Source organism: Marmota monax, unplaced genomic scaffold, assembly GCF_021218885.2.
Source record: "Marmota monax isolate L192 unplaced genomic scaffold, Marmota_monax_Labrador192_F-V1.1 WCK01_AAM20220418_F8-fsc00099, whole genome shotgun sequence".
NCBI classification, from domain to species: Eukaryota; Metazoa; Chordata; class Mammalia; order Rodentia; family Sciuridae; genus Marmota; species Marmota monax.
Genome location: NW_026692126.1, coordinates 3491800 through 3519266, shown reverse-complemented (window position 1 = coordinate 3519266; position 27467 = coordinate 3491800). Strand labels below are relative to the sequence as shown.

At 50.9% G+C, this 27467-nt stretch overlaps 1 protein-coding gene across 1 annotated transcript in view; it reads right to left on the bottom strand.

The window, feature by feature from the left end:
* Window positions 1–27467, bottom strand: part of Cacna1s (calcium voltage-gated channel subunit alpha1 S) — a 63634-nt gene that overhangs the window by 29647 nt on the left and 6520 nt on the right. The window contains exons 3-15 of the mRNA XM_046465019.2: window positions 17745–17884; window positions 15883–16025; window positions 15569–15721; window positions 13192–13397; window positions 12183–12286; window positions 10097–10242; window positions 9639–9720; window positions 7970–8130; window positions 4648–4873; window positions 3442–3649; window positions 2338–2458; window positions 1701–1815; window positions 507–600 (exon numbers count right to left, since the gene is read on the bottom strand). Of these exons, the coding sequence (XP_046320975.1) occupies window positions 507–600; window positions 1701–1815; window positions 2338–2458; window positions 3442–3649; window positions 4648–4873; window positions 7970–8130; window positions 9639–9720; window positions 10097–10242; window positions 12183–12286; window positions 13192–13397; window positions 15569–15721; window positions 15883–16025; window positions 17745–17884 (1899 nt within the window). The remainder of the gene's footprint in view (window positions 1–506; window positions 601–1700; window positions 1816–2337; window positions 2459–3441; window positions 3650–4647; window positions 4874–7969; window positions 8131–9638; window positions 9721–10096; window positions 10243–12182; window positions 12287–13191; window positions 13398–15568; window positions 15722–15882; window positions 16026–17744; window positions 17885–27467) is intronic.

Below are 27467 nucleotides of genomic sequence, written 5' to 3'. Positions count from 1 at the left end.
AGACACAGTCAAGGCCCACGCTTGTCCCAGCCTGTGTCCTCTGTTGGGTTCAACAGTGGAGATGGGCTCCCCAGACCAGGCTCCCCAGCCCCTCTGAGCCCAGTTCCCTGACTCCTTGAACTCCATTTCCTTAGTCTCTGGGAATGCCAAGTCATGCCAAGGCTGAAATGGGCAGGGCAGGACTGGTGGGGAGTCAGTCCAGGCCTCTCAGTAGGCATGGGTGTCTTAGGGAGGTGGAAACCTCTTGCTCTAGGGCAGGAAGCTGGAACTGTGAGGAAGCCTGGTTCCCTGACTGGAAGGCCCTGGCCTCTCAGTACAGGATTCCCTGGAGCCGATGCATCCACCAGCCCTCCCCCCAACAGAATGCAGGGGAGCCCTCACCTGGCAGACAACCTCTCTTCCATCTCCCCTTCCTGCCCCACCAATGCCCTGAGGCGTGGAGGAAACCAGGGGGCTTTCAGAACCCCCGCCACGTAGCCTGTAAAGCATCTCATATGAGGTCTCACCTTGGCGGTGGTGGGAATGCCCTCACCCTTGGGTTTCTGCTCCAACTTCTTGGCCATCATGGTCTTCTCTTCCTCTGACTTATCTGGGAGACCCCTGGGTTGGAAAACCAAGGAAACCCGAGGTGGAGTCCCAACCAGACAGTTGCCAGGGGTCTTCTCAGTCTGACAATTCCCTCGGAAGGATCCCACACCAAGGGCTCAGGGGGTCTCTGTGCAGGAAGGTGAAGGACTGGCTACCAAGTGGGATGGGGGTGGACCTGGGCAAACCCTTTCTCTGATGAGAGGCCATGATACACAGCTCAGGCTTGAGGCTCACTGGTCAGCTGCATTCAGTGTTTGTTGATAGTGAATGGGTGGAAAGTGGCTTTGTACTTAGTTCATACAAAATTCATGGAAGTGGTTTGTCCAAGATGGTTTTAAGCTTTCTAAATGTCTGGACTCTACTGCTGGTCTCTCTTTCCCCTTCTCTTCCCATGTTTTGTCCACAGGAATGGGCACTCCATTCCAGCAGGCATGGGCATTGGGAGAAGCAGGGCTCCATCCAGAACCTAGTTGCTCCAGTGTGGCCCTCCAGTGACAGGCAGGGTTGACACCACCTTGGAGCTTGCTGGAAATGCAGAACCTTGACCCACCCAACCTGGTTCAGACCAGTTGAAACAGAATCTAAATTTTAACAAAATTCCCAGGTGGTACATTTGTCGTTTGAGTTTGAGAAATGCTGTCTAGACCAGTTCTACTTCCACCCCCAGAGGAGAGTCCCAGGCTACAGAGAGTGACATGACATCCCAAATGGAGAGACCTCAGGAGGTCCAGAGAAGCCAACACCCACTTCACAGATGGAAGGTGCCTGAGGTTCAGTAAAGGACAACTCCCTCCAAGAGGTACAGTGATTCAGTAGTAGGGCTGGGAGGAGAAATCCCAGAAGCCCTCATGCGGGTCACCTGGTCCAATGCACCGGGTTCTGCCATCACATCTCCTGAGGCCTGTGTAGAAGGCCATCCCGCCTCTAGTCCTGCCCCCAAAATGACTCCCAGGACTGCAGCAACCCTGGCTGTCCTAGTTGTAGGAGTGGGCCTATGGGAGAGGCCACGTGGCCCCTCATCATTTGGCTCCAGGAAAACCCCCTCTTCCGGATGGAGGCCACAACCGGGGCCCATCACTCCAGCTCCCTCCTGCTGAAGACACAGAACTCACTTGGACATCTTCCTGCGTTTCCTCTCCTCGGCCTTGGCCTTCTGGGCAGAAGTCAGGCTCTCCGCCTCAGCCAGGTTGTCCACAGCAATGGCCAGGAAGACGTTGAGCAGTATGTCTGAGAGAGCCGAGCTAAAGAACCTTGGGTTGGGGTGAAAGGAAGCCTCTGCCTGTGTTGACAGGACCTAACGCCCGCTGGGGTAGTGGAATGTCCCTTGCTAGAGAGGGTGTGAGCTCAGGGACACAGGTCAGGGCCCTCAGAGAAGCCTAGCTGCAGAGAGTATCCACGAGGGGTTCTGAATCCGCCACGGCCTTTAAATCCTATCCATTTCCTGCCATAACTGATCTCAGCTCCTGCACCAGGCTACTACATGGGGACCACCATCTGTACTGCTCCTCAGCTAAACCCTGTGCTTCCTCCCACCTGCTCCAGGCTGGTTGGGGTCAGTTTCTCCCCATGACCAATCATTCCTGCCATGGTCCTCAAACCTTTCTATTGGGAGGAATCATCCCATAGCCACACCTGCCCTTGCTTTGTCCTATCCCCCCACTTCATGAGCTAGGACCTCCCCTCCAGCCAAAGGGCCTGGCACTCTTGACCCCTCCCTAAGTTCTCTGCACCCTGCACCCAAGGGGATACAGTTGCCACAGACGAAAAGGATGATGAAATAAATACACACAAGCACGCCGGGGTAGGACGGCCCCCCATAGGCCATGATCCCATTGTACATCACAGAGTTCCAGTCCTCCCCTGTCAGGACCTAGGGGGAGAGGGAGGAATGAGGAGATGAGAGGGTGGGCATGCAGACCTGAGAGTCTTTCGTAGGGACTGCATTATTCAAAAGGCCTCTTCTGGCTCCATCATTCTCCCTAATCTGTCCTCTTTATCCCAGGGCACAGATGACTGGTCCCTGCCCTCCCCATTGCCTCTCTTAATAGCATCTCATCCAGTTCTGCAGGGCCAGGGAATTTGATGAAGGGGTCCCTTTCCCAGTTTTGTTCCCAACCTCCAGGCTAAACTGGATGGCACCAGCCAGGCCCCCTGTCATCCCAGAAATGGTGTGAAATAGCAGGTCCCTTGAAAGCCATGATGTCTGACCAGCCAGTGGGGTGAATGGAAGAAAGAGAAAGTGGAGCCATCCAAAAGACCAACTGCTTGTCACACACCACCCTTCTTGCTGGTACAACAGGAGGTGTTACCTAAGAGGTACCAGCTATAACTGAAAGGACTTTTTCCTACATTACACTAGGCTAGCTCTGTGGGAGGCAGTGGCTCTAAGGGCTTCTCACTGGGTTTCAGACACACTCCCTTTGGTGGCTCCTGGGGAACAGGTGGCAGAGCCATGCCTCCCGAGTGAGCAATGTTTCATGCATCCCTCGGGCTTTCCCAGGGTGGGCAGGGAGTACCTGACTTGTCTGGCTTTGTCCTCAGAGAAACGAGCTGCACGCCTCTGAACTCCCAGCGCACCCTAACTCTAGTCACTCATCATCTGTTATCCTACCTACCTCTCTGCAAGGACCAGGGACCAAGAAATATCAGACAGATTGGGCCCAGCCCCACTGAGGACACAGGCCAGCAGGCATGATAGTGGCAAGAAGTACAGGCGATGGGGGAGACCAGAGGAGGACACCAGGAGATTCAAAAGGGATTCCCAGAGAAGGTGGTGCCTGTCCTGATCTTTACGGACAGGAAGCAGGATTCAGTAACTGCACAGGAAGAGAGACGTGCAGACGGACGGCCTACCTGGAAGACGCTGATGAGGGCCTGGGGGAAGTTGTCAAAGTTGCTGCGCCGCACCTCGGTGTCTTCGAAGTCGTACCTTCCCCCAAAGAGCTGCATGCCCAGCAGGGCGAAGATGATGATGAAGAGGAAGAGCAGCAGCAGCAGGGAGGCGATGGAGCGGATGGAGTTGAGCAGGGATGCCACCAGGTTGCTCAGCGATGTCCAGTACCTGAGGGAGAAGTGCACCAGGTGGGGAGGAGTCCTCTCACCAGCAGAGTCCTCTCACCAGCACTCCCAAGCGGGGTGGGTGGGTTTGGGGGAATGGCTTGGAGTGATGGGATGCCAGGGGGCCAGAAGCCCTGAATTCCCAGCACATGAGCACTGGCTCTTTGCCACAGAGCCCTTATCTCAGTTTGTATTCCATACTCCTCAGGAGAGCTGTGAATTAACTTCTGATGCCATCACTAGGCTAGAAACCTGGTAAGAGTAGGAACCAGTCCTCTCTTGGGCAATCGACTATGTGGCCTGTGCTTAGCACAAAACACAGCTCCCACATTAGAGCTCGGCAGCACCCCCTTATCTGAAGTTTCAGTTGCCTGTGGTTAAGTGCAGATGGTACTGAATCCTATATATATATATAGTACAATAAGACAGTTTCAGAAAGGGAGAGAAAGACCATAGTCACACAGATTTTGTTACAATAGACTATTATAATTGTTCTATTTTATGCGTTGTTGTCGTTACTCTCTTACTGTCGAATTTGTAAGTGACTTTATCACAGGCATAGTATGTATGGGCTCCATGCTATCCAGTTTCAAGTGTCCACTGTGGATGTCTCGGGACACCTCCCCAGCTGATAAGGGAGAACTACTGGAAACGGACCCATGTTCTTTCTCCTCCGCCTTCTGATGCCTGCTCTTATTCTCTTCTTTCCTGTTTCCTCCCTCTCCTTTCCCTACTCTTTTCCCTTTCCTTCTCCGTCTCATCCTCCTTTCCCTTTTTCACCCTCTTGTTCTCTTTTCTAGGGTCCCACTTCCTTGCCCTGCCAAAGACCATGGTGAGAAAAAAACAGAGAAAGGAGCTCCGAGTGGGGAGGGTGACTTCTCTTCCCCAGAGGGAGGTTAGTCCAGGAGGGAGGGACGTCCCCCGCAAGGAACCACTTGTGAACTTGGAAATGAGATGGGTGTTGACCCGTGGCCGCCCAGAGCCCCAGCCCGCAGTGCTCACTTTGTGATCTTGAAGATCCTCAGAAGGCGGATGCAGCGGAGCACGGAGATGCCCAGGGGCGACATGGCGCCCGACTCCACCAGCAGGATCTCCAGGATGCCACTGCACACCACGAAGCAGTCGAAGCGGTTGAAGATGGACATGAAGTACTGGCGCAGGCCCAGCCCATACATCTTCATCAGCATCTCGATGGTGAAGAGGGACAGCAGCACCCGGTTGGCGACATCTGCAGGCAGGCACCACAGCCTCCCATCGTGCTCCTTCCCATCTCCATCTCCAATCCTTTGCCCTGGACGGAGCCTCCACCCACACACCCTCCCCAGGTTTCCAAGGCACGATGGTTTTTTTACCCTTCAAAACTCAGTAAAACCTGGTGAATTTTGCCTACTGAAGGAGACCTAGTCTAAATTTCCAACAAGCTAAGTCGTACCGTATTTAACAGGAAGAGAATTTCATTATTTTTAGTTTCACTTATGTTCATTAAGCTCTGCTTTTGCCTCCTTATTACATACACCGCCCCACCCCATCCCACAGAGGAGCCCTCCAGGGTCTACAGCCAATCTGTCCTCCTGTACTTTGCCCCGTCCTCCTTGGGAAGCCCATGACCAATGCTCCTTTGTCTTTCCTTATATGTCTGACTTCTTTCTTTCACGTGGACCCTTGCATGGCCATTTATAAAGCTCAAGTCCATCCCATTTACTCTGTCTCTGCTGTCTGAGCTCTTTCCTCCTTATCCCAGCCAGCTTCCTGAAAGAGAGGTCCACACTGCTCTCTTCACTACCCAACTGGTTCTGTCCCATTTGTTCTTCAACCCATATCCATCTGGATCCACTCTCATCATTCCACCAACAAGCTTCTCCAGGGTCGTCCATCGCCTCCATGTTGCCCAATTGCTGGATGTTTTAATCCCCTTTGTTTCTAGTCTCCCAGCAGCCCTGGCTCTGTTGAACATCCTTCTGCCTTTACAGACATTCTTTCTCTTTCTCTCTGGCTTCTGTGATACTACATCCTTGTGGATTTCTCTTCTCCTCTGGTTCCTCCTAAGCCCCCTCGGCAGATGTATTCTTTACTTAGACATTGAATGAGAACCTGAGCTATACACTTCGGTGGACACAATCTCCTGTGATCTGGCAATCTTCTAGGATTGTTACTTCCATGCTGCCCCTACCAATGACTCCCAGATTTAATTCTTGAAGAGATTTAGACCTCTGTGCCAAATTCCAGTCATGTTTTTTCATCTGCTTCCTGACCTCTCCATTGGGAGGTCTCAAATGCCCAAGGCCAAGCTGATCCCCTCCTATCTCACCAAGCACATGTGGTCATTGACTATCTTCCCCATCTACCATCATCCACTAATTGGCATAGGCTAAGAACCTCAAGTTCACCTCTGACTCCACTTAGTAGGCAGTGTCCCCCAGCTTCCCCACATTTGACAATGTGTGATACATTTAATAGGGTGTTCAAAATATGGGGGTTCAAAAGAATGAATGAAGATAAGAACAGATGCACGCAGGCCTCTGATCAGTAGGTTGTTTCCTATTTCCTTCCCAAGTCTTCGATTTTTTTCTTTTAAGAAATTCAATCTCCTTCATCACATAAAATAGTAGTCTCTTGCTCTGTCCTGTTAGTTCAGGTTCCTGGGGTTCTAGGTCCCATTGCTTGGACCTGAGGCCTCCTCCTCAGGGGAGCTCTGTCCCTTGTTTGGTTTGCAAGTTTTTATTGTGAACTCATCATCAGGAAACATTTTCCCTGTGGGGATTCTGTGTGCTTTGGCTCCTTGAAGCATCCTTAAAGAGCAGTTGTGTTTGCTTCTCTTGGGCACCCTGGGGATTTCACTTCTCTGTAGCCAGTGTCACAGAGGCTTTTTATGTTTGTGTCTTAGCTTACCCTCTTGGCACCATGACAGGTAGTGAAAATTGGACCCCATGCTTCCATAGGGCACAGATCAATTTCGATTTTTTCACTTGAGACATTTTTTTTCTTCCTCCCAGGGCGCCAGCAGGGAAAAACTTCTAAGCTCCTCGTGTGGTCCAACGGGCAGGGAGAGTTTTGCTTACTTTACTTGGGGGCAGCTTTGCTAGGGCCTTGGTGCTATGCTATGTACCAGCCCAGGGCCCCATCAGGCTCCATCTCGTATCCCTGCTTAGACATTAAAAGCCCAGCTGCTACCCTTGAGGGTTTAGGTCTAGGTCTAAATGTCCTTGGAAGTTAGCTCATGAGTTCACTTGTCTGGCTTTTGGCCGCCTCTTTGTTTCTGCCACCCAGAGACTTCCTTCTCATAATTTGAAATGGTGTTATTATAAATCAGGCAGCATTGTTACATGTTTGTAGTGGGAGAGCACTTAGTTTGTCCACCATATTGGAGCTGGTTCTTCTTTTGTCTTGCCCTACCCTTGGTCACAGTCCTTAGCTCTGCACACAGAGGACTTTTACTGCATGGATGAGGCTCATTTATCTTCTGCAAAGACTCAAGTCCCATCCTGTTACATTCATGCTTATAATTTTTCACTGGCTTTCCTTTGCCCCAAAATTATACTTCCAACACCTATGACAACATATGAGGTCTGTTATAAGCAAAAGCAACTCTGCCACTCTCTGGTCACATTAAAAGTTCAATGGATCCCCAAGTTCACATCTTCACCATTTTGCATGCATGGTCCCTCCTGCAGGAATCCCTGCCAACCTTTGACCTCCTGGGCCATGTCTACTTCTCCTTTAAAAATCATGGATCTCCAGAATCTCTTCTGTGATCCTTCTCTAGCTCCCTTCCATCTGCTCTATCAGTGGCCTCCTGGATGGCCTTGAAACTATACACATGTCCTCTCCTCTGGCTAAGTATGCTCCTTGAAGTAAAGAGCAGTGAATCGACTCTTTTGTATCCTGAGTTCTTTTTCTATGCTTTAGTATGTACTCAATAAATAGTTGGTGAAAGATTGTTCCTTGTGGTAGGATTTGAGCTCAGATGCTTGGTGCTCTAAATTACTAGTAATCTTATATGCAATGATCTTTTATTGAAATAATTTGCCCAGTCACTTGGGTAAGCACTAAAAGCTCTCCCAATGCGTTGCTGTCATGGGTCCTCATGGATAGCAAAGTCCTGAGGAGGAAAGTTAGGTGTGTCACCTTGCCTGTCTGTCGAGATCTCTATTTTCCCATGTAAAAGGAGGGAGTTGAATCGCATGATCAGTCCCAGAAGTCAATAATTCCTAGAAAGTGAGGTCAACATCCAGTTGACCTCTTCTGGTCAACCCCATGATACCCTGGGCAGGTTTTAGCATCAAGTCCATGTGCCCCCTTCCCGAATTCCTTCCCTCCAACTCACCTTGCAAATGGGTCAGCCAGAGTGGCTGGTTGTGGTGCTCTGAGGCAATAGACAGGGTGTTGAGGGCCACTATCAGGATCACCAGCCAATAGAAGACCTTGGATTTCACTAGGTCGTGACACTTCCAGCGAAAGACACGATTCCACTGCCGCCAGTGCCGGCTGAGGGAGGGGACAGGAGGATGGGGGCCAAGAGCTACTTTGCTGGAGTCCACCTTTCTCCAGTGACACTCAGCTGAACTCCAGCCACACCTGGTCAGAGCACCCACTCTCCCCTCCTGCTACATAAGAGAGCTCAGGGCATGAGTTCCAGAGCCCGGCTGATTGAAAATCTGGCCTCTTACTGCAAAGTTCTTCATCTTGCAAATGAGAATAATAAGGATGCCAACCCCTGAGGCAATTAAATGAGCTGATGCGAGGAAAGTACTCAGCCCTGCGCCTCACACAGGAGTTGCATGCATTTGAATTTCAATTAAAGCAACACTGAGTAGTCCCAATAACGTAAAAATGTCTGCGACGGTCAGGAAAAGTCACTTTCACCATTTGTATGGCCTTTCTGGTGTGCAATAGGGCCCCATTTACCAAAGTTTAAAATCTATATTTCTTTTGACCCAGAAATCCCGTTTCTAGACTTCTGCCCAAAAGAAATGGTCATGCTTTTGCACAACACAGGAAAGACTAATTAGATACATTTTGGTACAACGGTACTGAGGAATAGTTTATATTCAAAGATATATTTTTAAAAAGGTATGTATGTGTGTGTGTGTATGTGTGTGTTCATAGATCTGTGATTATATGTATACATAGGTGTAAAAATGGTCCCAAATAGATAATTTTAAGTAAAAATTATGTCATGAGATGATATGCATATTGTATTCATTTATTTAACAAATTTTTGTCAACACCTTCTATATGCTGGGCATTATTCTAGTCATTATAGTGACAGTAGCCCTCATCTGCCATTGTGAGTAGGCCACACAGCACTTATAACATAAATAACCCCATTATGTAGCAAACAAAAAAAGCAGAAAATCGTGTGTGTGTGTGGTGTGTGTGTGTGTGTGTGTGTGTGTGTAATAGAGATGAAAGCACAGAAAAGATCTTAGAGGGCTACTTGGCTAACTGTTGCCATGGTTACCTCTTTGAAGGGCAGTAGGGACTTTCATCATTTCTTTAGTGTATTTCTCTATTGTTTGATCTTTCAAAAATCAAGACTATGTGTGAACTTGTAAAAGACAGCCTACCAATCAAACAAACCCTCCTTAAGACAAAGGCAAGAGCTTAGAGCGTCGCCTTGTCTCCAGACTCTTGGGTCAGGGCCACCTTCTTAGGAAGCCCATTTTGTGTGTCCCCCTTTCCCTTGTGGAGGTTTCCAGCCTCACCCAAGCCCACCTCCTAAGAGAGCAGCAGCCAGATGTGCTGGCTGCCCCAAGGGCTCCCTGCTTCTTCCTTGAATGGTACATAAATAGGTCACCTGCTCAGGGCCTTCTCTGTGTGTTCCCTGAGCAGCGGGACACTGCCGAGTCCTCAGAGCAAGAACTGGCCCTGTTTTCTTGGAAATCTGCCTTTCTAAGGGCTGGGATGGTGACTGGAGGGGAAGGTAACTAATTGGAATCTGACCCCATGTCTCAGTGAGAGGGACAGAAGCTGGGAGATGGTCAGGTACTCACATGAACTGGATGATTTTGTTCAAGCCCTCTATCTCATACAGGCTCTCGGTGTCAGAGCCACCTCCATCCAAGGACAGCCGCCCTAGGGATAGGACAGATACAGAAAGTCAGCCACAGGAAGGACGCAGTGGAGTTAGGTACCTCTGGGAAGGACGGTGCAATCGTGAGCCTGGGTCCTGCTGTGATTTCCTGAGATTTCAGATTTCCAAGAGCCCTCATCTGCCATTGTGAGTGGGCCACACAGCACTTTGGGAAGAGTCGGGCACCCCTGGATTCTACCACCTGGGGTGCAGGGGCTTAGGCAAGTCTTCACCCCCAAGGGCCAATGCTGCCCCTGCCCAGGGGGCCTGCCAGGCTTTCGGGCATATATAATGGCATCATGCTCTCTCTGTGGGAGCAGATGGTGGGGTGTGGCTCAGAGCGGGTCGAGAGGCTGACTGTGGCCCTGGGGCCCAAACCTTCTCTCAAGTCCTCCACGTCCATGACCTCGCCCTGCGTGATCCAGCTCATGTAGCCCCGGAGGTCCTCCTCCAGCTGCTGCTTCTCCCGGAGCTTTTGAAAGGTCCCCCTGGACTTGGCCTTCTCTCGCTCCTTGGTGAATTCCCTGAAATGGGACGGGGGAGACAGGAGGGGAGGAAAGAGAAAAGAGGGGAAGCCTGAGCTCCCTGAAGACAGCGGGCACACTGTGCCTGGATGTGCCCCCTTCTGGCTGTGGTGTTGCCTGGGGTCTGAGGTGGCCCTCCAGGTGGCTCAGGGTAGCACCTCTCTCCCTTCCCCTTCCTACCTCCAGGAACACCTTGGAGGACTACTCAGCCTCCCATATCTATTTTCCCACTCCGTTTCATTTTCTCCCACCTTATTTTGGGATTGCCTTTGAAGGTTGGGGGTTAATGACATGATAGTATATTGCCCTGATGGATCAGCCATGGATCCTCAGAGTCTGGTATGAAGGGGACACTGCCTGACCCTTTCAGGTATTATAGAACTTATTTCCACTTACAGACCCAAGGCCTTGAGGAAATTCCCCAGGCCAGAAGGCAGGCACCAGCTCTGGAAGTGAAGGATCTGTAGACCAGCAGAGGGCAGCCTTGGGCAGCAGAGGGCAGAGCTCTGCATGGACCAGAGAGACAGCAGCAGTGGTCTGCTGCTGAGATGGGCCCGGCGGGCCAGGAGGAGTCTGCTCTTAAGACAGTCACCACACCCTGTCAGGGTGGTGTCCGGGCGGAGGCTCTGCCACGGACCCTTTAGTGGTGCAGCAAAGCACACCGATTCCTCCTCAGAACAATTATTTTGTGCAAGATGCATGGACTAAAACCACAGTTTACAAAGGGACCAATTATATTAAAGTACAGTTTTTGAAGTATGCAACATTCTGATTGAGGAATACATGTAGTTCTTCATTAATTCATTACTATGAAGATCTAGTTGTCAATTAAGTAACTATCATAAAATTTCAAGGTAGTAATGAGTATCACTGTTTGCAGCAACTGTAATGTGACTTGGGATTTCTGTTAGGACAAGTGATGGCCACTGCTGATAACACTGTGGTCTGTCATCTATGTTCATCATTAAAAGAAACTCAATATTAATTGGAATAATAAAAAAATGAAAATAAGTTTCTCCTAACCAACTTCACAGACCCTTTGAATTCTATCTACAGACTGCCTGGAGTGGGGGAAGCTTCTAGGGTGGGGTGATTGGTTACTGCTAACCTCTTCACTGTGGCTGGGGTGGGACCCCAGCAGGGTTGTTCCAAAGGGAACAGCCCTCATTAATAATGAACCATTAGTACTTAGTTTGTGATATGTGTTGGACTCTAAGTATTAGCTCATTTAATCCTCATAAATCCTATGAAATAGATACTAACATTATTCCTATTTGACAGATGCAGAAACGGAGGCACATGGAGGTTAGGTAATTAGACAAAGATCACACAGCCACCAAGCAGTAGTGTGGGAATTTAATGAACGGTCTGTGTTAACGAGGGGCCATACTGCCTCCTAGGCACACCCTGGGGTAGGAAGCTGGGGTCTAAGGGGCTTTGTTCAGAAGTGTGAATGCAGAAGGACAGAAGAAAGCAATATTGGGAGAAGCTTGAGGAGAAAAGGGAGGAAAATGAACACCTGAAGGGTCCTGCTGCCATCTCTTATCTTTTCCTTGCTAACCAGGAAGAGTGCTCTTGGCCCAGTGGGACTGACGGGGACCCAGGGATGAGCCAAGGTGCTAGCCATACCTCCCTGCCCTGCTTTGTTCCACTGCAATTGGATCATACCCGTCACTGACTACCGGTCCAGCATACAGCCATACTTGTGGATAGGCCTTTGCACCTGTGGGGGGGGTGAGGTTCTTTGCCTCACCTCTGTTGGCCCCCAAATTTTAGACCATCACTAGTAGAGGAGGATGCAAAATGCCATGACATTAAGCCAATTGAGGGCTCCTTTGAAAAACTGTACCACCGGTGACATCATCAGCAAAAATACCCCAACACTACCACAATTCGCTGCACCAACACTCCCCCACCCCAGCTGCCTCTGGGCTCCTTACCCACTCAGGACGCCCAGCACCAGGTTGAGGATGAAGAAGGATCCCAGCAAAATGAGGGTGACAAAATAGATCCAGGGCCACTCGTTCCCAATGGCATCGTTGACCTGGTCCAGACAAAGGTGTGAGTCCCATCCTCTGACCCCCTGAGGACTTAAGTGCTCTCCCCAGGTCTGTCCACTCAGAATCCAGCCACTCCTGGGCACAAGGAGAGACACCATTTGGGCCCAACAAGGAGATCTTTTCTCCTTGCAGACTACAGGGGGCCTTGCTTGTCTGGCTGTCCTAGGTCACCTACCCATTTTCCCTCACCAAGGTATCTCCCATGTGCTTCTGGACTAGGCTCTGTGGACGCCATGACCAATGGTGTTGTTTGTTTGTTTGTTTTGAACCAGGAGTGATTAACCACTGAGCCACATCCCCAGCCCTTTTTAGTTTTTATTTGGAGACAGGGTCTCATTAAATTGCTTAGTGCCTTGCTAAGTAGCTAAGGCTGGCTTTGACCTTGCAATCCTCCTGCCTCAGCCTCCTGGTTGCTAGGATCATAGGCATGCATCTGATGTGGTTTCTTTATGACCAAGATTTTTCAAAGTGAACAACCTCTGTGAATCCAGACAAGTCATGCAACATCTCCGAGCATTAACTACCCCATCAATTTGATGAGGATAGTGGTATGTGCTCTGTCCTCACAGGCTGGCAGCAGAGGTGAAATAACATGGGGGACACTCCTTTGACAAGTTCAATCATTTGCTTCCCTAGTCTGAGCTCACAAGAAGCATTCATACAAATCCTTTATATTTGTCAAGCATTTGACAGTTTTGCTATTGTTCCCACTCCAGGCCACATTGAGATTAAGAGTGCTGGAGTGGAGCCGGAAGGATTAGAGTTCAGTTCTTGAGTTCTATGGCTCATCAGGTTCATAACTGTGGGGAAGATATGTACCCTTTCCAAGCCTCAGTTTGCTTATCTGTTAAATGGGCAAGGATAGCAGCAGGCAGGGGCCCAGACCCACCCAGTAAAGGACATCCGTCCATCCCTCCATGGTGATGCACTGGTACACCGTGAGCATGGAGAAGCCAAAGTTATCGAAGTGGGTGATGCCGTGGTTGGGCCCCGGCCAGCCGCCCCGGCACTCACTGCCGTTGATGGTGCATGGGCGTCCTGAGCCTGTCCTGGCGCAGGGTGATGGCTTCTCGTTCTCCACGGTGGCCACGATATCTGGAGGTAGAAGGCAGAGTCAGTGCCAGACAATGCTAGTAGGGGGACAGTAACAGGAGATAGGAAGCTCAGGGAATAGAGCAAGAGGTCTCAACCACACGGGGTGAAGATGCAGAGGACGGCCCCCCACAGAGCAGATGCTGGAGAGGAAGGGGTGGCCCAGGCCGAAGACTGGCCGGGGATGGCTATGGGCAGAAGTGACTGTGCTTAGACCCCAGGGCCTCTCTGGAGAGTCTGCTTCTAGGATTAATCATCCAAAGAGGTGCAACCCATGAAGCAGGACTAGCAGGAGTGGTCTTTGTATCCACTGCTCCCAAAGAGGGGGAGCTGCCCAGCTGGAGTGGGACATGGGGCTGGGGACAGGGACTTGCATGCTCTGACTTCAGAGGCCCATCTGGGGGCTAAGATGGGCATGTTCCAACAGCACTGGGCTGAGACATCTGACCTGTGGGGCAGGAGTCTGCTCTCCAGGGAGCGGCCAACAGGCCATAGCCTGCACTCTCTTCCCTCCCTGGATGGTGCTTTTATTGTCTCTAAAATCCTGCGGGTTTGAGGACATTCTGGATCACATTAGGGTGTTTTACAGTCTCCCTGTGTTCAGAGATTGGCTTAGCTCATGGGAACCAGAACGCCCTACCTTACCCATGTTGAACAAGTGGGCTCAGTGCCCTGCAACGGGACAGTGAGGACCTTGATGGTCAGAGCAGGGCCCCTGACCCCACGAAATCAGTAACCCCAATCAAGCAGGGGCTTTTAAGACCTCCAGATTTGGACTGAAGATTGTGATAGACGGCCCCTTCCTGTCTGTTTGTCCAAGAGGGCTGATTAGGTTGCCGACCGTCATGGCCATGAGAAGAGGCTGGCATGGGAGAGGACCAGAGAGGAGCCCACTGAGAGCTTTCTTAGAGTTTGATGCCAGCATCAATTGTCCCCTTGTTGTCAAGGGATGTGAGGAGGTGGGGACCAGCCCCTGAGATGCAGCAGGTCCTGGTGTGCTATTCTGATGAGTCAGAAGCCCAAGTTTGGGGGCAGGGCTAGTCCTGATAGAGGGCACCTCTCTGTTGCCATGTTCAATTCCCCATAGGCTCCCGTGTAAGCAATGTCCAGGCCACGACCAGCCAAGGCTGAGGCTAAGTCCCTGCAAGCTGCTGCCAGTGTTGAGCAGCCAGTCTCAGCACGAGAGACCAGAGACCCTCTCAGGGCATCGCCTTCCCCCAAATATTTTCAAAGGAAAAGTTAAAACAAACAAACAAAAGCCTGGGGATATAGCTCAATGGTACAGGCTTCCTGGGTTCCAAACAAATATCAAACAAATAAGGCCCTCCAAATTCACGAAAACTATGAACTATTTTTGTAATAATGCTGAGATGTCACTGACCCTTTGTCTCTCATTCAACAAATGCAGAGTGGAGTTGTCCAGTCAGGCATTAAAGAGACTTGCAAAAAAAAATATGTAAAACGGTGCTACTCTTCTCGCTAAATATTTTTGGTTTATAAGAATATAATTATTTTTCATAAAACTATATTATCCATATATTATCTCATATCACAGGGTTGTTCCTTTCCTTTAAAAATGAATTAACAAGTTAGTATCATGACATTTGTCTCAGTCTTCATTTCTGATGTCATGAATATCGATAGATCAAACTCACATAACTGAAAGCTCTCTGGGACCTCCTGACTTTGTAAGAGTTTTAAGGGGTCCCGAAGCCAAGAAGCTGGAGGAATATTGGTTTCGAAAACTTTGTTCAAGTGTGACTAGGCCTCAGTGTAGGTTATGTTTGGCAACTGGACAAATGACCCCTTTGACTCCCGGGTGTTTTCTCAAGGTCTCCTTCGGAGTCCACATTGTGGGCCCCTGCTCTGAAGAATCTCAAGGTAAAGCGAAAACTTCAGCTGCAGGGAAAGTGGAAGAGAAATCCAGGCTCATCCCAAGCCTGCACCTCAGTCCATGACTGGCCCACAAAGCCTGGAAGACACCAGGCGTGGGCCAGGTCACTGCCTTTCGCTGACGGTGGCAGAGGTGTCCTTCTTCCAACTCCTCCTGTCCAGGGGAAACCCATTTCCCAGGCCAACAGGTGTGGGAGGCAATGGCCTACCCTGGAGTTCTTCACTAGCATTGGTGTCCCCCTACTTTGAGTTGTCCCATTCCACGGTCCCCGAGGGCTCACCCGTCCCAATGAAGTAGCAGGTCTTGTGCATCTTGCCCTTGAAGAGCTCCAGGCCGATGATGGCGTAGATGATGACCATGAAGAGGACGAGCAGGGCGATGTGGAACAGGGGGAGCATGGCCTTGAAGATGGAGTTGAGCACCACCTGCAGGCCTGCCAGGGTGGGCAGCCGGGAAGGGGAGTCACCTCCCTGCTTGGTCCCAGGACCCTCCCTCTCTATGATCCCTGGGAAGCCTCTGGGACGCCAAGGTAGAAGGGGACAGGGGAGCAGGTTGGGAGAGGAGGAGGGGGTCTGCGGAGGCATCGCCACCCACTGGGCACCCCCGACACCAGCCGGAGGGGTCTGAGCACGCGGAAGGCTCGCAGGGCCTTGACGTCCAGGCCGGCGCCTTTGCTGCTCATGGGGGCCGTGTTGCTCTGGATGATGTTGACCTGCTCCAGGATCACCGTGAAGACCCTGGAACACAGAGGACAGGGGTGGGGGTGGGGCCAGTGGTCAGGTAAGCCACCGTCCCCGTGGTCTGTGTCTCATCCGTGTTCAGAGTACCTGGGGGGAGATGGCAAATGTGATCATCTACTGCTAACTGGGGATTTGCTAAGAGCTGCCTGGAGAATTCATTAAAAAGGATTCTGGGGCCAAGTTCAGATTCAGTGAAAACAGTTCTGTGATCTATTCGTAATGTCTGTGTCCGCTCTTGAGGGGTGTGTGCCATGGTCCCTGCCCTGAGCTACAGTCGCAGTGTCCACCGAGTACACCATGGGGGTCAGAGGGTGCTGTGCTGATCGGACCCTCCCCCATGGTGACCTAGAGCAGGAAACCCCGGGGCAAGTTCTTACCCGGGCTATTTCTTTCCTGCTCATTTCCTTCTCTATGAGTTTACTTCAATTTCCTCTCCTTCAAGCCTCCTTTCCTATAAATCCTGCCTCTGACACAGGCACCCCTGGACACACCGCGTGTGAAGCCATGACACGCCTGTGGCATCCTGTTTGGACACGTCATTCTGCAGGCCCTTGACTCAGCTCCCAGACAGGACAGCTCATGAGGGCCAAGGCTGATTCACAGAATTCTGTTTTCCTCCTTGTGCCGAATGCAGCACTGGGTCGTTAGCAGATAAGCCACACGGTATTTATGGAATCGAAGGGCAGGCATAGTGGTTAAGGGTGAAGTCTATGGAGCCAAGATTTCCTTGGTTGAATCCTGGCAAGGCCACCAGCTAGCTATGTGACCTTGGGCAAGTTGCTTGACTTCTCTGTGCCTTAGTTTCCTTATCTACAAAATGTGGGGGAGGTAGTCGGGAAAATTAAATAAGATGCTATATATGAAGCACATAAAGTGCTCAATAAATTCTGCTATCATAATTAGATGGTGGTTAGTAAAGGTAATATTATGAGCTGAATAGAATTCCTGTGTTGAAGCTCTAACCTCCAGTATCTCGTAATGTGACTGTCTTTGGTGACAAGGCCTTAAAAAGGGTGATTAAGTTAAAATGAGGTCACTAGGGTGGGCTCTAATCCAATCAACTAGTGTCCTTACAAGAGGAAATCTGGCCACTCAAAGACACACCAGGGGTGCATGTGCCCAGAAAGACTGTGTGAGGACGCAGGGAGAAGGCGGCCATCTGCAAGCCTTGGACAGAGGCCTCAGGGGAAATCAGACCTGCTCATACCTTGACCTTGGACTTCCAGCCTCAGAACTGTGAGAAAAGAAATCTCCATCAAGCCTCCAGCCTGTGGCATCTTGTCATGGCTGCCCAAGCAAACTACTACAAGTTACTAAATGTCCCTTTTTGTGAACCTGAATGACAGGCAGATAATGCAGGTATGTGGAATCAATGGACAGGTGACAGAGGCAGACAAACATGAACCCCCAGTGACTGCTGGCCACGGGGCCCTCACAGATGGTTTCCACTGTTGAATGGTGTGAAAGAGATGAAGATTTTTACCATGCCTAGCTGGGGAGCAGTTGGTGACCTGCTGGCAGGTGGTGGGGGACAGTCCTTTCTTTCCACCACATCTACCTATCCCCTGGGCTCTGGCCTTTAGTAGAAGCCACCCCATGGCAGCAGTTGGCATGATACTGGGCTTCCACCCTATCCCCGGGGGCCAGTGGTGTCAGCGGTGGGCACAGAGTCCTCAGCCAAGGAGTGACTTCAGTCCCCCCAGAGCCAGGCCTCACCCCAGGAAGACAATGATGAAGTCCAGCACGTTCCAGCCGCTCCGCAGGTAGGCATCCTGGTGGAACAGGAAGCCGTAGGCGATGATCTTCATGGCAGCTTCAATGGAGAAGACGATGAGGAAGAAATACTCCAGTTTCTCCTGTGGGAGTAGAGGCGGTCATGCCTTGCCTGTCCCCCCAGCCCCTCTGGCCCCATAGGTCCTCAGCGCCCTGCCTCAGGACACTGGCTCCCTCTGCAGGGACCCCACCTCAGCCTCTCACACCACACAGCCCCACGTTGCCACCCCTCTCGCTTCTGGCAGTCTTTACTCAAAAGTTGTCCCCTCACCGAGGCCCTCCCTGGCCACCACCTGCAAGTTGAGCCACCTCCAATGTTCCATATTCCTCTTTCTCCCTCATTGAGTCTCCTTGGCACTGGTCCTTAGCTAAAATATCATATGCACCTTCTTCTCGGTTCACTCTTTCTCTCCATGAAGTGGGAAGATTTTAGTCCATTTTCCCCCATGACTCTACTTCCAGGGCCTAGAACTGGAATAATCTGGGCCAGCCCCCAAGACGAGAGTCCCCAGGTGGTTTCATTTGGGCACCCCTCTCTCACATCCAGTGGGTGGATGGTAGGAGGAGGTGGACTTCTCAAAACTCCAGAGTTGCTCCCCATTTTTGGTCAGGGTCTTGCCCTTTAGCTCATTTTCCTGTGACTTCCCTGCTCACCCGGCCCACCTAACCTGAGCTATCTGCAGGCAGCCATGATTAGGCAAGGTGATCCAAATGTAGGGTACTCTGTGTATAGGGGAGACCCTGCAGGTAAGAGGCTCAGGTTTCAGCTCAGATGCACCCCACAGGAGGCCATGCTGACTCTTCTGGGCTCTGTCCCTGTAGCCTGATCCTCTGGGTCACCCTAGGCTTGGCTAGGTCACCCTTCCCCTCCTCTGGGCTCAGGCAAGAGCTATTTCTAACTGAGAAAGCAGGTCCCTTCTGTCAGGGCTCCAGGCTGAAACTGCTCTCCTTGCAACTATCTGAACCCTGGTTTGGTGGCTTCTAAGAGCTTTGGTCCCCACGTCTCCCCAAAGAAGCCCCGTCTCTAGGCAGTGTCAACCTGGCCTGCTGCCTGGTCCAGGTGCAGAACTGCACAACTCCAGGAGGTGACAGTGACGGGTGCCCCATGGAGCTGAGCAGTACAGGGCTCCATGTTCCAGAGGCCACTCCCCCATTCAACCCCTCCCTTGAAAGCACTCTGGGGAGTAGGGTCTCCCCCAGTCAGTTCACCATGAAGGCCTAACTCATATTATGGACTCGTGGTTCCTTGACCCTGGCAGAGCCAGACTGGGGAACTGGTCACTTCACTCATAACTCGAAAGATCATCTATTTCTATTTCCAGTTGGATAGATGTGGGAGGCAAGGGGAAAAGATCTCTAAAATGACTCATTAATGTAGTTGTGACTGCAGAAATCTCCAAACAGGTTATTGAGAGAATTTTCCCGAAACCATAGTTTCTCCTTCCAGGAAGAAGGGTAAACAGAGGCATATATGAACAGACCTGTCTCCTTGACCTACCGCTAATCCTTTCCCTTAATGTGTAACCTCACAGCTTTCTCCATCTTCCAGAAATGATAGAATGGGGACTAGAATGCAAAGCGGTGCCATTCTGCTGAAGGGTCTGTTGCTGGAGATGGCTTGGCATCAGGCAGAGGTGCTGGGCAACCCACTTCATGCCCAGGAACTGCAAATGGGGGTCTGGAATCCTCCCTGTTGAGAGTGGGTGGGGTCTCCTTGGAGTGGGTGACCAGTCTCTCCCTGTCTCAGGACAAGCTTCTGACAGTGAAGCACACCATCAAGGGGTGGGGTGAGGAAGAAGAGGAAAGTCAAGTCAGCATGTAAACTTTCAGATTGCTGAAAACTCTAGGGGGACAGACAGAAGTCAGGTTGAGGGGAGGGAAAACAGGACCCAAAAGAGTTTCTGTGTCTGGGCTGCCAGCCATGGACACCGCAGTGCTGCCTACACCTGTTGCTGCCTGTCCAGCTGCTGCTTGGCTCAGAGCAAGTTTGTCGGGAGCTGTGGGCCTCAGATGGGGTCACTCAGGTTCCACAGTCCATGAGCTCCAAGGCCCAACCCTCTCCACCATCCTCCTGGCAGCCTGATTGTGAGTGTCTGGGTGACCGTGCACTGATGGAGGAAACTGGTGTGCACACACGGCATGGCCCTTGCCCAGAGGGACACAGGAGAGGGATGTGTCCATTCTTGTGTCATAGGAACAATGTCATCAATGTCACACTGCCTTGGCCCCGTGGCCTCCCCAGCCTGGATTGAGCCTTGCACAAAGGAACGAGGGATGGTAATTCCACAGATATTTGTTAAGCTTGGCACTGGATGTCCTGGACAAGGCCAGGCTGTTTCCTGAGATCAAAGTCATCAGCCTTCCCAAAGTACCTGTTTCCATCTGCACCCCCCCAAGAGTCAGCCATCGGGGAGTGGGAGAAATAGGTCTATGGCAGACGGGTTCTCACCAACTCTATTTCTTTACTCAAGTTCCTAAGACTCCATGAATTTCGATTTCCATATCTGCAGAACCAAGATAATGAAAACTACCCTGGAGAATCATCTTCAGAATTAAAGGACTCCCTGTAAGGAAGTGTCTGCTGTGGCCTGGACAAGGCATGGGCTCAGGAAGTCTTATTAGAGGCCTGGGCCCTGGAAGGCGTTGTCCGCCTGCCCTGTCCTGTTGTCCGTGCTGTTCTGTTTGTGTCCACAGAGCTGCTGTATGTGGTCGCAGCTGTGGGTGGCATACCAGGGCATGGCTCTGTCTGACCTTGAACTCATCAGGTTTGACTCTGTCTGACCTTGAACTTCACTGGGTTTGAAACTGAACTTCTCCTTTTGAACATGCTCTAACTCATCAGCCTTAGCCGATGGTACCCATTTGCCCAAACCACAACCAGGGGTCTTTTTGGACTCAGGTCCTTCAGGTCCTTCAGGTCCAGGCCTTTCTACCCTGAATGCCGGCTATGTGTGTCTTGTCCCCATGGACACAGCCATAGCCCTCGCTCCTTCCCCATCTGCAGTCATCTGCTGCCTGCCACGCCTCCTCCTCCTTCTGCCCCCTCTCTATCCTAGTCTGGCCACTTTCTCTCCTACTGCTCAACAATGTGTTCATGGCAGATAAACCCCACATGCCTTCCTGAGCATGCAAGGCCTCCTATGACATGGACTCCTGATGACCTTGACCTACCGCTGGCCTGCTGGCCACCTGCCTGTCAGGTAGAATGATTTTCACGTCTCCCAGCTGCTCTAGCCTCAGTGCCTTTGTTCATTTGGGCTCTCTGCCTGGAGTGTCCCTGAGTCCTGCCACCCAAGTTGACCTCTCATCTCTTAAGGTCCCTCTGACATTGCACAGGAAGAATAGGTCCTGTGTATCCTCAGTTTTTCCTGTGACACTGTGCAGTGTTTCCTTGCCTGCTGCCCAGCTGCAGCCTCCTGGAGATCATAGAGGTGGGTGAGCAGTCTCTCCCCGTCTCAGGGAGATGTCCTTATGTGTCATCTTTTTTTTTTAATTGATTTAAAAAGAAAATAAGTGACAGCAGAATGCATTACAATTCTTATTACACATATATAGCACAATTTTTCATATCTCTCGTTGTATACACAGCATATTCACACCAATTCATGTATTCATTCATGTACTTTGGATAATGGTGTCTATCACATTCCACCATCCTTGCTAAGCCCCTGCCCACTCCCTTCCCCTCCCATCCCTCTGCCCTATCTAGAGTTTGTCTATTCCTCCCATGCTCCCCCTCCCTACCCCACTATAAATCAGCCTCCTTATATCAAAGAAAACATTCAACATTTTTTTTGGGGGGGGGATTGACTAACTTCACTTAGCATTATCTTCTCCAATGCCATCCATTTACCTTCAAATGCCATGATTTTATCCTCTTTTATTGCTGAGTAAAATTCTATTGTGTATATATGCCACATTTTTTAAAGATTGTGCAACATGATCAAGTGGGATTGATCCCAGGGATGCAAGGTTGGTTCAAGATATGAAAATCAATAAATGTAATCCATCACATCAATAGACTCAAAGATAAGAATCATATGATGCAGAAAAAGCATTTGACAAGATACAGCACCCCTTAGTGTTCAAAACACTAGAAAAACTAGAGATAAAGGAAAACATCTCAACATCATAAAGGCTATCTATGCTAAGCCTCAGGCCAACATCATTCTAAATGGAGAAAAATTGAAGGCATTCCCTCTAAAAACTGGAACAAGACAGGGATGCCCTCTTTCATCACTTCTATTCAACATAGTTCTTGAAATACTGGCCAGAGCAATTAGACAGACAAAATAAATTAAAGGGATACAGATAGAAAAAGAAGAACTTAAATTAGCACTATTTGCTGACGATATGATTCTATACCTAGAAGACCCAAAAAGCTCCGCCAGAAAACTTTTAGAACTAGTAAATGAATTCAGCAAAGTAGCAGGATATAAAATCAACACCCATAAATCAGAGGCATTTCTGTATATCAGTGACAAATCCTCTGAGAAGGAAATGAGGAAAAACTACCTCATTTGCAATAACCTCAAAAAAAAAAAAAAAAGATACTTGGGAATCAACTTAGTGTGTCATCTTAGTTGTGGAGAAGCCCCATGGTTTCACTGCCTCAGGAACAGGTGAGATGGAACATTTCCTCAGTAGCAATAGTACCTGGATACGGGGGCCTGGGTTTCCCATCAGAAGGTTGTTGGGGGCAGGTGAAGGGAAGTTTTTTTGAGAAAGCCCCCTGTTGAGGATTCCAATGCCTCTCTCCCAGCGTGCAAGCTCTCCAGCTCAAAGGGTTTTGAGGCTTTGAGTTTTCCCCTTGCTCTTCCCTCTGCCTGGAATGCTGTTCCCCGGATATTCACATGGCTCACTGTCTTCTTTCTTTCAGATTCTAACTTGAAAGCTTATTAATCAGACCCTCGAGGCCACCCCTCCTCCATGATCTAATGTCTTACCCTTCTTTATATTTCTTTTTAACAGATGTCAAGACTTACAGTTTGTTTATTTATTAATTTATTTATGTTTACTGTCTCTCTGGACCTAATATCAGGTTCACAAGCTCAGGCTCAGGGAGTGTGCTGCATTCACTGCTGATATCTGCATCTGGAACAGGGCCCACCACATACATATTTGTGGCTGAGTCAACTAGTCGGTGTCCTCGGGCCCTGGAGCAGGTGCAGGCTGTTGTCTGGGGCTGGCCCATAGACTGTTGCCATCTCTCCGAGGTGAGGGAATTGAGGTGTAGGCATTGAGTGAGCATTTGGAAAATTTCATAGCAATTTGGAGCAACATCTAAGCACATGGGTGAACTGTAGAAAAATCTGGGTTTGTCCATCACATGGCAGGTTCCACAAGTCACAGTAGGGCCATGTATCAGTTCATGGTAGTCTGGAAGTTAAAAATAATAAACTAGGACTAGGTGTACCTCAGGGTTGGGGTGCTTACCTAGCATGCAGAAGGCCCTGGGGTCCATCCCTACCACTTCAACAAAAACTCTAAACCCAACGCATCCTTCCCCATAGATTGTCATCTGAAAGCTGGACTCCAGAATGTGTCATATTGCCCTGCACATAGTAGGTGCTCAAGGAATGTTTGTTAAATGAATGGATGAACTTGGAAAGTTGTGATCTCTGCCGCCACATAATTCAAAGGCAGGTGCATCCTTGGGATCTCCTTTCCCAAGAAGAGATGCTGGACCTCAGGCCAGCACCAGAGCTGAACTCCTGAGCTCAGGGAAGGACCAGGAGGTGCCTGCCTGTGGACTGAGAACTCCATTTCCACTCCCTTCAAGGGCCTTCATCACCAACATCCTATTCAAGGGACACATCCCTCCAAAACAGCGTTTCACTGGATCTCTCCAGGGCACACATGGCTGGAGGCAGGCCACTGTGTGACCCTGATCCACAGGCCTTGCACCTGCTCCCTGGGATGCTGAAGCCAGGTAGCCACAAAGTCCCAGATTGAAAAAAGCAGGGCTCCGACTACATGTCCCTTACCCTCCCTTTGCCAGCTTTCAACTCCAAGGGTCGCCTGCCCCCGGCATGCACTGTGCTTTATGGGAAGATAGTGGAAGCCAGGTGGCTCCCCTCCAAAGGGACCCGCCCAGCCCCAGACGCCTGTCTGGACCATGGAGGCAGCTGTCACCACACCTCCTTCCCCTGTGTCTCTGCTCAAGCACTATGGCCTGGTCTGCACTCCTGTCTCCCAGGCCATCCATGTGCCCATGGAAGGCTCTGAAGCTACAAAGCCCACAGAAAGCACCCTAATGGGACTGGTCTAAGAGAACAGATGGCAGCACCAGGGTGGCTGTGGGAGAAGGGCCCCCTGGGAAGGTGCCCTGCCACCATGTGCCTGCTCCCTACCCTGGGCCTCAAAGTCCCCTCTCTTAGAGTCCAGGCATGTGACCTGCACAGACACCTTCCTGCTAGGGCTTGGGGCTGGCAGGTGGGGGCATTAGACTCACACTGTGGTCCACTCATTGAGGCCATTTGCTTCAAGGAAGCAAAGGGGATTTGGCTGAGGGGACGGGGTTGCTCAGGTGCTGGGTAGAGCTTTGACTGTGGGTGAAGCAGGGGCCTGGCATGGTGGTCCCCACATATCCTTGCATTCCCAGGGCCTCCCAGCAGGTACTTGGGGCAGGCTGGACAGGTACAACCATCAGAAGACACTTCTATGACAGTCAGGACTTTTCCCTCCTGTCTTTCTCCCCTTTCTGGCTCCCTGGAGCAGACAGCAGGCTACTGGGTGGGCCTCCTTGTCTCAGGAGTGGTAGGGCCCTGACATTTGGTCTCGTGTGGCTTAAGATTAACCTCAGGGTGGGAGGTCTCAAGGATAGAGCTCATAGTATCCTGCAGATGTGACCAGGTATGGGGGGAGACCTGGGGCTCCCAAGAAAGCAGGCTCCAGCCTTGCCCAGGATTCCTGACCTAATGAGGGTGCAGGGGACCTGTGACCTGGGGACTCTGGCACTACCAGAGACCTAGGGCCTGGGCACCACCTAGGGCAGGAGGAGTGACTGCAAGTATTGACTGCTATTGAAGGTCCCTGCATCTGGAGGGAAAGGGGTACAGGATCCAGACAGACAGGGGTTCGAGGACACAAGACATTTCTCGCACACCTCAGTGCTGGGCAGGGGATTCGACCTTGCTGAGCCTCTTTTCCTATTTTACAGATGAGGTAAGTGCCACTTAGAGGGGGATGTGAGGTGCCCTCGGCTGTGAAGTCCCCACCCCACCCGCTGGGGCAAGTCAATGGCCTGTCTAGTCAGCCAGCCTGATGGGCTGATCCCTGTGGCCACACTGTTCACTGAGTGTCCAGCACCTGGCATCTCCCTCACCCCTCAGCCTCCAGGTTTGGAAAGTGACCTGTTGAGGAATGAGGAAAGTGACTATATTTAACCCAATGAACCCAGGCCAAAGAGACGCTCCTGGAGTGGGCCTCTCTGGCCATTGGACCTCCCCAGTGGGGCCTTCATTCCTCCAGTCCCCTCAGCTTGGAGAGAGGGTCTAGATAAGGTGGGGGGCTGAGAGCCACAGGAGGGTTCTGCACTCAGGGGCAAATGGGGAGGCAGGGGAAAGCAGAGCTGTCAGGCCAGTGCTGTCTTGGGTAATTGTGATAATCACAGTTAAGCCTTATTAAGGTTAGGGGGATGCTAAGTGTCCCACAGGGGGAGCTGAGCCCCTGGCAAACCCTTGTTAAGCATGGTCAATTCTCTGCATGGTGGCCCAGGCTCTGACCACCCTGTGCCCTGCAGTCCTAGGTCTCTGAAGTGCAAGACAAGAGCTGACGTCCTCCTGAAGCCCCAGTCTCTCCAGATGGCGAGGTGGAGCCCGCCACAGGCCACAGGAGCTGGTGGGCACATTCCAGACCCTATAAAAAGACAAACGCCCTGGCTCCCGGGGGCTTAGGCTCCAGCCTTGCGGAGGACGCTCAGCAGCAACCTGAAGCCCAGGAATGTAACAGAGGCCTGGAGGGCTCAGTGATGCCCTAGGGGCGGTGGCTGCTCTGGAGCTTTGGAGGGGCTGACTGGGCAGCAATCCTGAGCCCACCCACCCACACAGGCAGCAGGCAACGCCCAATTGATGGCATTAAAGAAATTTTTCCAGAACTTGGAAAAAAGGCAAGAGAAGGGCACCAGATCCTCTGTGATGTCATACTGGAACAATTTATAATAGGCCTGGCCAAGGATTATTTAAATAAGGCAGGGTTTCTCAACCTCAGCCCTAATTGACATATAATTCTGTGATGGGGGAGGGGTTTGTCCTGTGCATTGCTGGATGTTTGGCAGAGTCCCTGGCTTTGACTAGACGCTAGAAGTGCACAGCCCTACCCCCTGTGTGATCTCAGACTTTGCAAAAGTCCCTTGGTGGGCAGATCCCCTCCTGCCCCCTCCCACAACACCACTGACCTGGGGGTATATCCCCCCATAGAAAGTCACTCCGTGGTGACAGTTTCATGTGGTGACAGTTTCATTGCCCTGTAGGGCATTAACCAGCTGCTGGTCTAACCTGGCTACCGGGTTCCACTTTCTCCACTATCATAAAACTTCTGCTCCTCCAGTTCTCTGTAAACCGGCTTTACTCTCCTGCTCATTCTCTGATGAGTCAAATTTATCTTTGACACACGCTCCTTCTATATTTTAGTCAGAATTACATTTTCACTTTTTGAAATTCATCCTTTGATGTAGGATTGCTTTAAGGATGGAAGAAGATAAGAGGCCCCAAACAATCCATTTCCAGTGTTGTCTCAGTAACCAGTAGCCCTCATAGTTGCTATTGCTTGGTCATACAGGTCCCCTCAGGTTGGCCAAGGCTGGAATGGTGACCCTCCCAACAGTCTCCTTTAATTCAATCAGTGGCCCTCAGAGGTGCACAACCTCTTCAGACCTTGGGGTTCAGACAGGGGCTTTGGAGAGCTGGGACTGGGCCTGTGGGCAGGTTCTGGGCTTCCAGCTGCATGTGGACGCATCACTTCCCTTCCTGTTGGCCACTCCCTGTGTCCATTCCATCCTCCTGCTTCTCTGACAGACAGTGTCCCCTTTGTGATTTCCTCCCCCAGCCTCCAATCTCCTGGGAGAATTCTAGGAGGGACTGTGCTAGCCACAGCACCCCACCACCACCCCAGGCCCAAGGCAGGCTTCCCTCCTGGGCAAGTACAAGCAGGCCGAGAGGCTGAGGCTGGTCACTGAGTGTCCATTCCAGCCCTGGGCAGGCAGCAACTCCAACCAGGAGAAAACCCGGTTGCCTTGAGTGGCAAGGACTATGCTAGGCCCCAGGGAAGCACAGAGGGTCTTCCTCCTCTCTCCTCTTCCGATGTCCAGAAAGGTACACCAAGAGACCCACCCAGAAAGCCAGCAGCACAGTGTGCAGCATGTGCAGTGACTTCACCGCCCCGAGCCTCCGTTTACTCATCTCTACAAATGAGAAGAATACCATACCTTCCTCACGGACAGTAAGCATGATAAGCATTTGAACAAGGCCTGCTATGATGCCAGCCCTCGACCAATCCCGGATGTTGCTGTTCACGAGGATGATGGTGACTTACTGCAGAGTGGGAGGAGGGACTAGGGAAGCTGTTCAGATAAACTGGATGTTTTGGAGAAGATGAAGGATTAAAGAGAAAACAGGGACAGGTGGTGGGTGGGGTGAGGAGGACTTTTTATTTTATTTTAAATAA